The sequence below is a fragment of the Lipophrys pholis genome (assembly GCF_963383615.2).
Source record: "Lipophrys pholis genome assembly, chromosome: 19".
In the NCBI taxonomy this organism is placed as follows: domain Eukaryota; kingdom Metazoa; phylum Chordata; class Actinopteri; order Blenniiformes; family Blenniidae; genus Lipophrys; species Lipophrys pholis.
The window spans coordinates 11326639-11340310 of record NC_137647.1 but is presented as its reverse complement, the minus strand read 5'-3'; the positions used below and the strand labels follow the sequence as shown (position 1 = coordinate 11340310).

At 40.7% G+C, this 13672-nt stretch overlaps 1 protein-coding gene across 1 annotated transcript; it reads right to left on the bottom strand.

The window, feature by feature from the left end:
• Positions 1-353: 353 nt before the first annotated feature.
• On the bottom strand, positions 354-7129 carry litafd (LITAF domain containing). The gene is made up of 5 exons (XM_080488625.1): positions 7059-7129; positions 2621-2676; positions 2452-2517; positions 2143-2329; positions 354-1465 (listed from the first exon to the last, which is right to left on the bottom strand). Exons 2-5 carry the CDS (start codon positions 2670-2672, stop codon positions 1348-1350), a joined length of 423 nt encoding a protein of 140 aa, XP_080344751.1. The 5' UTR covers positions 2673-2676; positions 7059-7129; the 3' UTR covers positions 354-1347.
• Positions 7130-13672: the final 6543 nt, after the last annotated feature.

Sequence of the window (13672 nt, the reverse complement as noted above, 5' to 3'; positions counted from 1 at the left end):
AATAGTGACTATAGATATCCATGCATACTCCGTTTCATTCGGGGGGGGGGGGGCAGTGTGAGAGGAGACATTTTTCCAGTTTTCTCTTTACAAATATGAAAATACCACAAACCTAAAATATTTTTTCGGTAAGCTCAAACGGAAGAAAGAAATAAGAACAAAGAAAAGAAAAGAAAAAAACAAACAAAAAGAGTATAAAACTATAATTCTATAAGACACTCACTGGTAACGTCATGAGGAACATCTGTACGATGTAACCCCGATCGAATTCAGCAGCTCTGTGATAAATGTGACTTATTTTTATTATTGACACAGTGAGAAATACATTTTAATGTTCAATTCCAATGAGGCTGTTGTTGTCCAGACATCAGGTTAATCTCAGTTTGAAGGCAGAGCTGCAGTTCCTTGTACCTGATGAGGCGGCTTGTGACGTTAGTTTCTTTTTTGTTAGTTTTTTTTTTTTTTTTTTTCTCTCTGCAGTGCAACAAACGCTAGTGTCGGATGTTTAATCACTGGTGTGAAGGTGAAGATTCGTACGAGCTATACAAAGTTCTGTACTGTATTTACAGTGACGTCATGCGAGCGGCTGCTCCAGTGTAACAGTTAGAGGGGGCATTGCCTGACCAGCAACACGTACTGACTATGTATATACAGTAGGTTAATTTTAATGGAGTGGACTACAAAGGTGCAAAAAAAATGAACCCCAGTGGCAACACGGGTTTATTTATCAACAACTGCAGAGGAATATATATATATATATATATATATATTTGTACGGTTGCCCTTTGTGCTGGTTTATTATACTTCATAGGGGGCTGTTTGAGGTTGAACGTTGAGGTTTGAAAATGATAATCTGATTGGACATCTCATCAATTTGTTTTCTAAATGCACAATCCCTTTAAAGCACAAACTATTTGATGAAGTCTATGCACAGGCCTTCATTTTAACAACACTTATGTATGCAAGAACGCTACAAAGTTTGACAGAAGGTGTGACGGTTGACGTAACAGCTCCTAAAAAAAAATGAAAGTGCACAGGGTGTGCTTTGGAGCACTAAAAGTCAACAACGATGTGATATTTGAGTTCTGACAATACAGTCGCCCCCCCAGTCTCTTTGCTAACAGTATGATGCAATGCAGAAGTTGTTCGTGTCCTATTTGGCCTCGGCTAATGCTGTGGCTCGTCCACAGAAATAAGCTGTGCTGTGCATGCGACCCGCGTCTGTCAGTGTCAGAAAAAAAATGATAGAATGGCACGACGGCTCGTTTAATCTTCATCCCAAACAGAGACGGCGGCGGCAGGATGGTATTGCTTATTTCTATGGGTTCGTTTGTGCCCTCAGCGGTGTCATTTACAGCATTTTCTCTTCTCGACGTGGAGGACTCTTTTGCAGATGGGGCAAGTGTGCTGGGCGTCCTTGAACTTTTTCACGAAGAATGGGATCAGGCAGCAGCAGAGGACTAACCTGTAACACACACACACACACACACACACACACACACACATACACAACGTTAGAATATTTATACCACGTTTACCATTTATTATTATTATGCATTTTCATCCATCCATCCATTCATCCTTAATGCCGGCTTTATCCAAGTCAGGGTTCGGGGTTACAGAGGCGTATTCCCGTCGTGATTTTGTGAAAGGCAGTCACCTGCTCACTCACTGGCATTTTAAACACGCAAACTTCACACAGTAAATCAAACGCTGAGCCATGTTTACCTAACATGCACTGTCTTAAAAATCATGAATAACGAAGAGATAACAAAGAAAATGAAGGGAAATGTTTTGTTTTTTTTGTTTTTTTAAGAATGACTATTTTTTGGGAAAGCTTAGCTTCTGACTAACACTGTGTTTTTTGCTGTTTGGCCATAATGTGACGCACTGCAACGCTGTGAGATTCAGGTAGAAACTTCGTATCTATTTCTTCTCTACCATAAACTTTATTGGAAAAAAAAAAAACTGCAGTAAAATCCAGACCCTAAATGAAATTATGTATATTTGAACAAGAAAGAACCAACGTCATGAAAAGAGACCCTGTCCAGTCGCTACTCTTCCATTCACCCATTAGTTAGTTGGAGAAAGTAGGACTAGATTATGGACGAATGGAGGAATTGCCAGGTAGTGCACACTTACCCAAGGCAGATGAAGAGTAAGCACATCAGCCAGGCATATTTCCCCACTTTGTACTCCACGTTGGTCCTGACCTGCTGCTGGCACGAGGAGCAGGTTGTTGTGCCGGACTTAAATCCCAGCCCCGTTTCGTAGCTCACGTACTTACTCCTGCCATCAGGGTCACTGTTTAATCCAGAGGTGTTGATCACTGTGGAGGAGGAGGAGGAGGAGGAGGAGGAGAGATGGAATTAGAATTCAACCATGCACTTGAATAAATTTAATCTCAGAGTTTGGATTGAGGTGTCAGAATGACATCAGGTGTGAGATTACCTGGCCTAGCGGTTTCCTGGGGGTGGAACGGCGAGTGGACTTTATAAAGCTTCACGTCATCTTGTGCTGGACCGGCCAGGGCGGGAGGAGAGAGAGGATGAAACAATTTTAAATTGACATGGCTGAGCCAGTGATGTTGATGTGCAAGTGCAGGTGCTTTGGTACTTACATGGTATGATGTAAGGAGGGAGGTCTGTCCCCTGAGATCCATCTGCACTCATTGTGCTGCCAAAACACAACAAAATAAGATGTTAACTTTAATGAATGGCACAGCTTGGACTCACATACCACTTTAAACACACTTCAGGCCTTGTATCCTCTCGTTGTTTTTAATTTCACGTTTCCTATTTTACAACAGATGCAATGTTGCATGTGGCCACCAGATGACGCCACAAACACGTGGTTGGCTCTGATGAACCTGCTGCTGGATGCATGGTTCATCCACAGACATCCATCAGTCATCAGCCCAGTGTTCATTCATACATGCTGCATTGTGAGGATGTTTCTTGTCAGAGTCCCGAGGAAACGCCTGAGGGTGTGACTGAGGACAGACAGGTGGAGGTTTTCAGGTGTGGTCCGACCGAAACAGTTTCTATCGTCTTTGTTCACAAAGAAACGCTTGGCGAGTGATTAAACATATATCTATAAGATTCAAATCACCTTTCAGGTTAAAGGCTTTTTATTTTTTTTTATTTTTTTTTAAATCCACTTTGGAAATGATTGAGTCTTTCTTATTTCATCAAGATGTGTTCACTTTGGCTTTATTCTCCATTACTGTTTAAAATACACAATTGTCTCTTAAATTGTGTAACATTTATGGGCCATTTTACATTTAATATTTTATTCTACTCCAGAAAAACGTGGAGCAGGTCTGTACTAATTCAGAATGATAGATTTGAAGACACCATTACATATTAGAAACAAAACATCTAAAGACTTACTTTTGCAGGGCCGTACAATCTGAATGCCTGCAGGGTTTGTTTTTTTTTTGCAATAAAACTCATCACATGAGGCCTTTTTGCCTTGAAATTCAATAAATCCAGTGACACACATACTAACTAGTTATGCATTTCGATGTTTACATCAAAACTGACCCCACACTGCATGCGATCGGAACATTTGTTAGTTTCCAGCCGATCGCTCCCACAATTTTTTGAACAGGAGAAAGATCGTCCACATAAATGAATGCATGAGAAATGTAATTAATGTTCTAAATGGTTCTGATATTGTTAGTTATCACGTGTATTTGTTTGTCTGTCATGAAACTCCGCTGGTCTTTTGTCTCTGAAAAATCCCCCAACTAAACCGGTGAGATTACTCTTATGTAAAAACCAATCTGACAAAGTTAGTTACCCTCATCTATTATCCAGTTAATAGAAAATCAAATATGTGCACAGTGTAACGTGGGATGAATGTTTTGGCCATTGTGAAGCAGGACTGCAGTCAATAGTTTCTGCTTTCGTATTGTGTAACAGAAGAAAAGTTTTATTTTGTGGTTGCTGATGTATTAAATAGGAGATTAAGGCTTTCATACGTACTAATATGATGTAGCTCATTAAAACATGCCCTGTTCCCTCCACCTCACCTCTGATGCTGCTTTTATTCTTCGTTTATCTGCGTTAATACCCATAAAACATCAATCCTGTGGTGAAAATAGTCAAAACTGCACGTTAACATGCCTTTTATTCAGTATTTCCTCGATAAACCACCGTAAAAACATGAATCTTCATGACTTACAGTCCCGACTCTTCCTCTGTGATCAATTCAAAGCTCACACTCCCATACAATACATACATACAAAACACTCCAGCTCTGCCATCACCTAACGTCCACAGAGTTGCGTTTTCCAGGACTTAACACTGACTTCAATCACTCGGTTGAACCGCCTGAACAAAACTTTCCACTCATCTAAACCAAAACTTCCACCCTAAAATGTCATAAATTACAATACAAGTGCTTGTTTTTTGTTTAGTTTTTTGCTTTGAAAATGAAGACAATCCCTCCTGACGTGACTGTGTTTACAGGTTTAAGCCTCTACAACTCCATTAACACAGACACAGTGTGTGTGAGCCTGGTGAGCTTGAGTTCCCCCATTAGTTTTTACACACACTGAGCTTCAACCACAGTTCATGACTTTAGTTGCCGTGGTTTTAGTTCTGCAGAAGATGAAGATGACTGACTGCTTTGTCGCCGTGTCAAACACAGACACACACAGTGAAAACCTGTATCCACCCATATGGTGGTGCAGGAATGCCACCAAGCAGCATGCTTCGCTCCCTCTGAGTCACAGACCCAAGGGTGTGACGGCCCCAGACTCCTGCTGCTGGTTCTGACCCGACCCCATGCGGAACCACGGAGCACAGATCCACCGGTCCTCTGTACGGCGGGTCTCACCCACTGCAGTGATTCTGTTGGTGTTTCACCAAAAAGTGAGTGGAACAACCCGAGCAACCGAAGTGTGAATATTAATCTAAATTGCATATTCTCATTTGTCCAGAGAGGAAGCATCTTGAATCAGGTTGCTGGATTTTGTCATATGGTGAAGCCACAACTGACGCAGATGCCCTGGTTCAATTTGTTTTGACAAACTGTCTGTAAAGTACAAGATTAATGTTATATTTTTGTCTTTTCTTGCTGTCTCTGTATGTCACAATTCTTTGTGATTGTTTAGCTCGGCGCACTGATCTTCCCTCACTAGTTGGCTCTGTTCCACTTGCACTCGGAACAACTGGAAAGACACCGATTGAAAAAAAAACAATTGGGTGTGTTGGTTTCGGGTTTGTCAAGGAAATGATTGGTTGTATAAATATGTTCACAGAAGCTTTTGGAGCGCTGACTTCTCTGGTTACTTAACATGTCCGTGGTCTGAATGACCGAACTGTTCTGGATTTGGCCGCAGAGGTCGTGGTCATGCTGCTTTTCATGAGCAGATAAGTCCACAATCAGACGTGGCTTGTGGTGATGGAGGCAGAGACTGGGTGCGGCTTTTAGAAAATCCACCTGCACCATTGTTCAGATCTTTTCAAACCAAAATGGAGAAAAGCTCAACAAGAACTCCTGGGAAACTAAGTTGGGCCTAATAACTGAGAGGAACAAGTAGAGAAAAAACGAGACCAAGAAAAACGAGACAATCATCCATCTCATGCAAGGGAAACTGGAAACAGCGAGGGTTTCGAGTGATAACCTGCTGGGGAGTGGGTTTTTTCCACGAATATTAAAAAGTAGAGTTGCGATGAGTTCAGTGACGCGGGCCGATTTTACACAAAGACAAGTGAACACCCTGAAACACGCAGTCAGAGGTGTGGTCTCTGGTCTGGTCAAACCTGACTCTTTCTCAATGTGTGTGTGTGTGTGTGTGTGTGTGTGTGTGTGTGTGTGTGTGTGTGTGTGTGTGTGTGTGTGTGTGTGTGTGTGTGTGTGTGTGTGTGTGTGTGTGTGTGTGTGTGTGTGTGTGTGTGTGTGTGTGTGTGTGTGTGTGTGTGTGAGAGCAGAGAGGGAGGAATGATCAGCTGATGAAAGAGGGGAACATTTCAAACAAGAAATGACTTTTATCTCTTCTTTCATCTTGATCCGATTCTATTTTAGTTCTATCAGGTAAATATCAAGTAGACACAGGAGAGTCTTTAACAACTTAAAGGAATCATTTGAAGAATATTCACACACACACACACACACACACACACACACACACACACACACACACACACACACACACACACACACACACACACACACACACACACACACACACACACACACACACACACACACACACACACACACACACACACACACACACACACACAAAAAACTTGAATTTTGAGTCACTGAGACAAATTTCTACCAACTACAATTAAAACTGTAATAAAACTCTTCAAGATAACTTGTATTGCTTTACCTTTGTATCCCAATGTTTTCTGTTTTAAATTCTAAATCCATTCATATACTGTTACTCATATTTCCACATTTACTTTCCAAACAGGTCAGAACAATGAAACGTTTGCAGGCCGTCGATTTTGTTGAAATGACAAATTTCCCTATTCCGAAAAAGGGACAGTTTTATTTTAGATTTTTAAAAAGTGACAACATCTGAATCTTAAATTGGTTTTATGTGTCACAATATAACAACATAACCAGATACATTTGTTTAATCTGGCAACATCCAATAACTAGACAAAAAACCCTAAAATGTTCTGTTAAAAAATGAGCTTAAGTCCAGATACTTCAAATAAAAGCTTTTTATTTTTAACCATAAAATGTTTGTCCTCACAGATTCCAACGGTAATTCCACTGCAGGGTAAATCTGAACCCACCGCTCATTATGTTTGTGCAGTGAAAAGAAAAATGTATTTATGTCAGAGCGTCTTAGATGATGCACAGAAAGAAAGTTTGAAATGAATGGCAAAAAAAATGTAGCCAATCTTCCTAATCCGGGCCCTCGTGAAAGAACAAGTGCTAAACTATCCAGGTGGGTGACAATAAACAAGCTCATTTGAAAGATCAAAACTTTTTTTTCTTTTTGTGCAAATTAAAGCAACGAGCAGCCCAGTTCTGTGCAGCTGTTTGTGCAATCAGTTCATGTCTGCAGCAGTGATTTGCAGTCTTACCTTGGCGCGGTGTTGTAGTCAGTATGCAGAGGCGTCTGGAGACTGCTGCTGATGTAGAGTCCCGACAGGTTGTATCTGACAGCTCCAGCTGCCTCACCTGTACCTCCACAAGCCTCTCCCGGCCCGCCCACGGCCCCGCCCTCCACAACAAAGACACCAACATGCAGCCGGAGTGAGTCACTGCCGCAGGCTTTACAGACGTGTTTAATTTGTCCTTTGTTTCTCCAAAATGATGGAGGGAGTGTTTCTGTGTGAGTGTATCGTTTTCTATAGAGAGAGAGAGAGAGAGAGAGAGAGAGAGAGAGAGAGAGAAAAACAAAACCTGTTTGGGGTTTTTGGGGATTGGTGTTGCTGAGCTGAGTGTCAAACAGCTTCTGGGTGGTGAAGCATTGTTTTTTTTAATGGAATGTGACCGAGGGGGTATCTACAAACAACAAATAGTATTTGTTGACATATCTTCACTCACAAAATTATAAGAATTCAGAGTATGTTCAGCAGAAATGATCCAATAGAGGAGGAGGTGAAACACTGTTATTGAGATTTAAAAAATAAATTAAAAAATCCCAATTCCAGCAACATGGGGACTTTCTGTGATGGGGCTTATGGACTTGTTCAATGTAGGAGTTACCAAGAAGCATTGCTTCCTTCTCTCATTATTAAAAGCACATAATACATGACGTAAGAAAATATTCAACAGCTTTATTTTGTGAATCATAACACACTTCAATGGACACACTCAGAGAGCCAAATGGTAATCACTACCAAAAACGACGATTTAGTCCAGAGAAGGTCATTTTAAAGAAAACACAAGTGGATTTGGTATATTTCAGTGTGTATGTATTGGAACTGTTACTGCAGTCAGTACAGACGACAACAACAACAAACATTTTGTTTTTAAAGCACAGTATCTAGTGGAGGGTTGTGGGCTACTGAAGCAGATCTAAACTAACTAAAGACAAAGGGATTTTAGATTAAAGAAAAATAACTATAAATGTGAAAAAAAACAGATGCAGAGGAAGAACATGCAAACTCTGGAGACATTTTCTCCAAGTTCTCTACTCTCTACTTCAGAACCCCCCCCCCCCCCCCCCCCCCCCCCCCCCCCCCATGTCTGTCTCCATGTCTTTCTGAAGCAGCTCTACAGAACATGTGGCGTCTTCTCCCGTTTCAATGAGGCTGAGACAGTGGCTTGTGTTTTGTCAGCAATAAAACCATGACACGTTGTGTAATTTAATCCGTTTTTTCTTTTCTTTTCTTCCTTCTATGAAGGTGGTGCACTTTTTGAAACGAAATTTGGAATTTTCTCCGCCTGGTTTTCACTCTTGCAATGTTAACATCACAGAATATCTGCTGAAAAGATGTGTCAGAAAGTCGGGAGCAGGCCAGTTGAGCCACATTTTTCTGGAGTTGGTAATTGGATCAAAGTACCTCAGGAGCTTTAGTACCAAAGCACACAGACGCTGCCCCGCATGTAAAGGAGACCGGTTGTAATTTCAAGCAATTTTCCACTTTTTTCCACAGAACAGTTTTATCAAAAAAAAACAACAACACTGATGAAATTGTCCCAGCAAACCTTTTGTCTTTACTATTACTGCACTGCAGCACAAACTCACATTCAGGACTTTGGCATCGAAACAAGATGAAACATTTTACTGTCGTTAATATTTGAAAGCAGACAAAAGATGCTTTCCTGTAATTTAAGATTGTTGGCTGTAAAATTCACCCCACGTCTGTTTTGTGGCGTTGGTAAATGCAAACGAAAAAAAGTCAGCCTGGTAACGTGAACGTAGTTTTGATAATCAGCATCTTGCTCATTTTTTTCATTCTTTCTCCCCCGAAAACACCCATTTGGAGGATCTATAATAAAGGTGTGTGTGGAAAAGTGGGGTGTTGTCTTCGTGCTACGATGACGATGTCAAGTGGGTGAGGTTGTCCTTCTGTGTGTGTGTCTATCAATGTGTTAGTGTATCTGAGTGTGTGTGTGTGTGTGTGTGTGTGTGTGTGTGTGTGTGTGTGTGTGTGTGTGTGTGTGTGTGTGTGTGTGTTTCGATAGTCCAGATGAACAACATTCCAGTAAGAAGGCTGATCCTCGAAGAGTTTAGCATTCTTTAAAAAGGCTGAGGTGTGTGTGTGTGTGTGTGTGTGTGTGTGTGTGTGTGTGTGTGTGTGTGTGTGTGTGTGTGTGTGTGTAAACTATGACATTCTTCACATTTCAGAGAAGGCATCCATCCCCTTTGACCAAAACTTACATCATGTAAATGCTGATTGATACTGATACAAAATTTCTTGGTCAAAACTTGTTTATTCTGAGTGTAAACCTGATTTTCATATTGTTTTTTTTTTTTTTGTTTTTTTTTAAACCAAGCAAAAAGGTCAAATCAAAATCAAAAGATGCAACGCATCAAATAATGACACTCAAAACATCAGGGAGCCTGCAAATGTTGCAGAGAAATGAAAGGATTTGAGAAGCAGACGACAGGGTGACCAGTCACCTTCAGCATTCTGTCGGACGTTTAGACGCCGACTTGAAAGGAGGGACCCGCCCTTTCATTATAAAAGGGTCAAACGCACTGGGAATGCACCTTGAAAGAAAGCCAATGGGCTAATGGATCAGCCACCGTTCAAATCTGGTCCTAGTCCCTGTTAATGGCCCACAATACGCTGTAGTTCGCACAAACTGAGAGAATTGTTGAAAAACAGCATTTCACAAAATCTTATGGACATATTTTATTTTGTTTCTGGGTTCCGGGTTAGGAGTGGCAGGAGTGGAGCGGTTGGTTTACGAGGTAAAGTTTGGACGACGTCTTCCTGTGGGGAGTTTGCAAGTTCCCCCTGTGGGCCTGGAGTTCAGAAATGTTTGTTGGGCGACTGAAGATGCAAAAACTGTTGTTGATTTGTATGTGTGTTGTTCAGGCACTGTGTAATCTCTGTTATGGACCGAATAGCCTTTCTGGGATCGACCCTGTCGTTAGTAAGAGCTTCAAATAAATTCCAGGCAGTTTGATTTGAATTCTACATTCAAGGTGCAGCTGTGTGTCATGTGAAAATAGCATTTCCAGCATATTGTTGGCCCCGAGGTGAAGCATTTTCGAAGTAACCTGGTATTTAAAATGTCCAATTAAAAAAACCAGACAGAGAGTAGTCAGTATATTTTCTTCATCTGTATCTTTAAATATTTTAAGAAAAACGTGTATAAGGACAACGGGGTCGCTGCACGATCCGCCACAGGACAAACACACATTTAACAATTAACCTCAAACTACTCAAAACTCCAAGACGTATAATCTCAGGGCCTCCTCCCAGGCGGAGGTGCCTGGTAAACCCGTAATGGGAGACGCCTCAGGTGGCCTCCTCGTCTGATTCCCAACCCACCTCAGGTGGCTCTCACTGGTTCATTACGGTTCATTACGACGCCCCAGAAGGACAACGCCATCTGCAAAAAGCACAGACACTACCTCGCTCTAAAAAAAAAAAAATAATAAAAAAAAAAGCATATCTTGAGACCAAACAAAAAAGTAGGAGTAATTACAGAAAACCAATGCAGGCACCGGGGAGAACATGCAAACTCTGCACAAACGTTCTGGCCTGAGCGCCTTGTTGTGAGAAGGGCAGTGCCAACCTCACAATAAAAACAAAGAGGTACAACATGTCTGGCAGCTCTTAACCTGATACGCCGCTGCTTTTACTCCAAACAAAACTCCCACTTCATCAGCAGTATACCAGAGAACCTAATGCAGGCATTAAAGGTGAAGTGTCTTCATTTTATGAAGACAATCACGTGCGAAACCAGCGTTAGTAATGGAGTGGTGAGTGAAGTGTGTGTGTGTGTGTGTGTCAAATCCTGACTGACGGTGACAGAACAAGAAGACAATCAGACAAGGGAGGGGGCAGAGGAATGGAGGCGTGTATGAACAGAAATACAAAAATAGTCTCTGACTCAGCGGGTATATATACACTGAACGGAAGTGTTTGTTCATTCGGTGGCTCCTTCTCTCTGTTTGCTTCTGCATCAGGACGTCCTTTATTTAGAGCATTCAGGCCTTCTGGTGAGGAAAATAAACAAATGTCTACATTTGTTGGTGATGTTACAAGAAATAAATCCTTTTTCCCCCCCCTGTGGTAAATAAGAATAATCTTCACCCACCTGCATCCAACATGATTCAACATTAAATCTCCCAGATAATGAGGAGAGCGTCATGTCTGACATGGACGTTTTAACATGTGTGGTGTCTTCAGACCATCCCCATCAGGTATTACCGGATGTAAATTATTTCAGGAATGTGTTCGTCTATCGAGCTCATTCATGGTTTGCTGAGCTGTTAAAAACATGGAAAATGGTTTTTCAAACTGGATTCTGTCATCATCAGTATTTAATTATTGACAAAAACAAATCTTAATCTGTTGCTAAGTCTGTGTGTGGTTAACAACCATGGACACTGTAAACCTTCATAATGTGATCAGTTCAGTGTTACTGCTCTTTTCTTGACTTCACACTGTCATATTTACAACTTGTTCCTGATTAGTGAATAAAAAACGTCATATTTTTGATTTAAATCATTAAATAGTCTTTTACAGACAACTCCATGTTTGATTGACGTAGTACCAAAGTTTAAACTAACATCAGAAATACACTGTTGGATCTCTAAATGAATAATTTCTGATGTGAAACGTGAGCCGGGTGGCAGGTTAATTTTTACACAAGAATATTTGAAATACAGTAGACCACCATGTACCATAGTTTAACTCATGCCCACTGCCGCCATGTAGCTGAATATGAATATTTTATCTACCTTGTGTTTTCTACCTTTGTTGTATATAACATTGTCTTTATTCACATTGTGTGCTATATGTGTGAAGATAGTAAGAACCTAATTCATGCATTTTTTTTACTTCTAAACTAGATTATTGTTATTTTCTATCATCGCAGTGTCTGAATAACTACCTAAGACGTCACATCACTCCAATATCAGCTTCTCTTCATTGACTTCCTGTGAAATCTAGAATAGAATTTAAAATCATTATTTTAGCTTATAAAGCTCCTAACAACCTGGTTCCATCGTATCTTGGCTCTTAATCCTAAACTACCTCAGAAGAACACTTAGTTCTCAGAGTTCTGCTTACTTGAGGTTCCTAGGTTGGTTTTTTTTTGTGTTTTTTTTGTTTTTTTTTAAAGTAGAATGGGTGGCAGAGCTTTCAGCTATCAGGCTGCTCTCATGTTGACCCAGATTCTAGTTTCAGTTAAGGAGGCTGATGCAGTCTTTAGTTTGAAGGTTAGACTTTTCTGCATGATAAAGTTTACAGTTTGGGCTGGTTTAGGCCACCCTGAACTATCTTCTAGTGAAGCTCCTGTAGATTTAGACAGCTCGGAAACCCACACTGAACGTAATTTATCGCCCTCTATCCAGTGATGTTTCACTAATAGATGTAATTAACCCCCACATCTCGCTCTCTTTCTGTAAAATACACCATTCAATTCGATTGTAATTAAAAAGAAAATTTCAATTGACCATATTATTGTCTACACAGGGACCAGACAACTATATTTGAATTTGTAGTCTACATGGTAAGAATGACAATAAAAAAACAAACAAACACAATTGCTGGTGTAACATTAAGAAGAGCAGTATTTAAATGGTCTGGATATATCTAGGGACTGACGCTCACTAGTCTGGACTCAAGTTAAAATAAATCAATGAATCAATAAATAAAATAGAGGAACATTTTGAGTGTTGTTCTTTGTGCAATTCCAAAGATATTTCACCAGTCCATCAGAGGGTAAGCACGGAGTTTTTGGACTGTGGGAAGAAAGAAGAGTACAAGTAGAAAAACTCGACACAAGTAGAACTCCTGCCATGAGGCGACTGTGCTAACCACTGCACCGATGTGTACACCCGAAGCAGCTCCCGGTGGCATGTGACCTGGCTGGGTAAGCCACGTCAATCCTGCTATCACATCCTGTCCTCTTTTTCATACTAAGTGAAGCTGATGAACCAGTTTTCTTTCTCGATACCTGCTTGTTCACGTGATCAGCAATCTTTTTTTTTTTTTTTGCATTATTTTTTTTTACTACATTTGCTCTTTGTTGTCATTCTGTCTACGTCTGTGTACGGTAGACTTCAACAAATAATTCTCCATATTTCTGGGGAAAGAAAAACAACCTCACAAACTACTCGGAACATGCCCACGTGGGTCGACGTTTCATGGTGGGATTAAACGCTTACAGCGGGACCGCACCACTCAGAAAACAGCACTGTCATCTTGTTTTGAAAACCTTTCCAGTGAACTGACATGGCGCTAAAAGTACTTCTGAAATGTCATTCGAATGGCCATGTGGAGATATATATATATATTTATTCATAAACCTTCTGTGACAACCATATCGTAATGATATTTCCCTGAAGCATTTAACACAAAAACACACTCTAAACATATTACAGGAACATGAAATGCATGTTTTATGTGATATGAAGCGTTGATAAAGTAGGTGAACATACAACAGGGTGTGTGGCGTGTTCCTGTAAAATCATGTCAGTTTGGAAACGAGTGATTTATTTTCAGGCGTCACAAAGGTCCCTTACTTGGTTGGTTTAAATCCCTGTTTGTTCTGTTTCAGT

Coding starts and splice junctions, on each gene's coding strand:
- litafd (XM_080488625.1), bottom strand. CDS start 2,672: ATGAGTGCAGATGGATCTCAGGGGACAGACCTCCCTCCTTACATCATA. Junction 2,518..2,620: donor CCCTCCTTACATCATACCAT/GTAAGTACCAAA, acceptor TGGCCGGTCCAG/CACAAGATGACGTGAAGCTT. Junction 1,466..2,142: donor TTACTCTTCATCTGCCTTGG/GTAAGTGTGCAC, acceptor TGTGTGTTACAG/GTTAGTCCTCTGCTGCTGCC.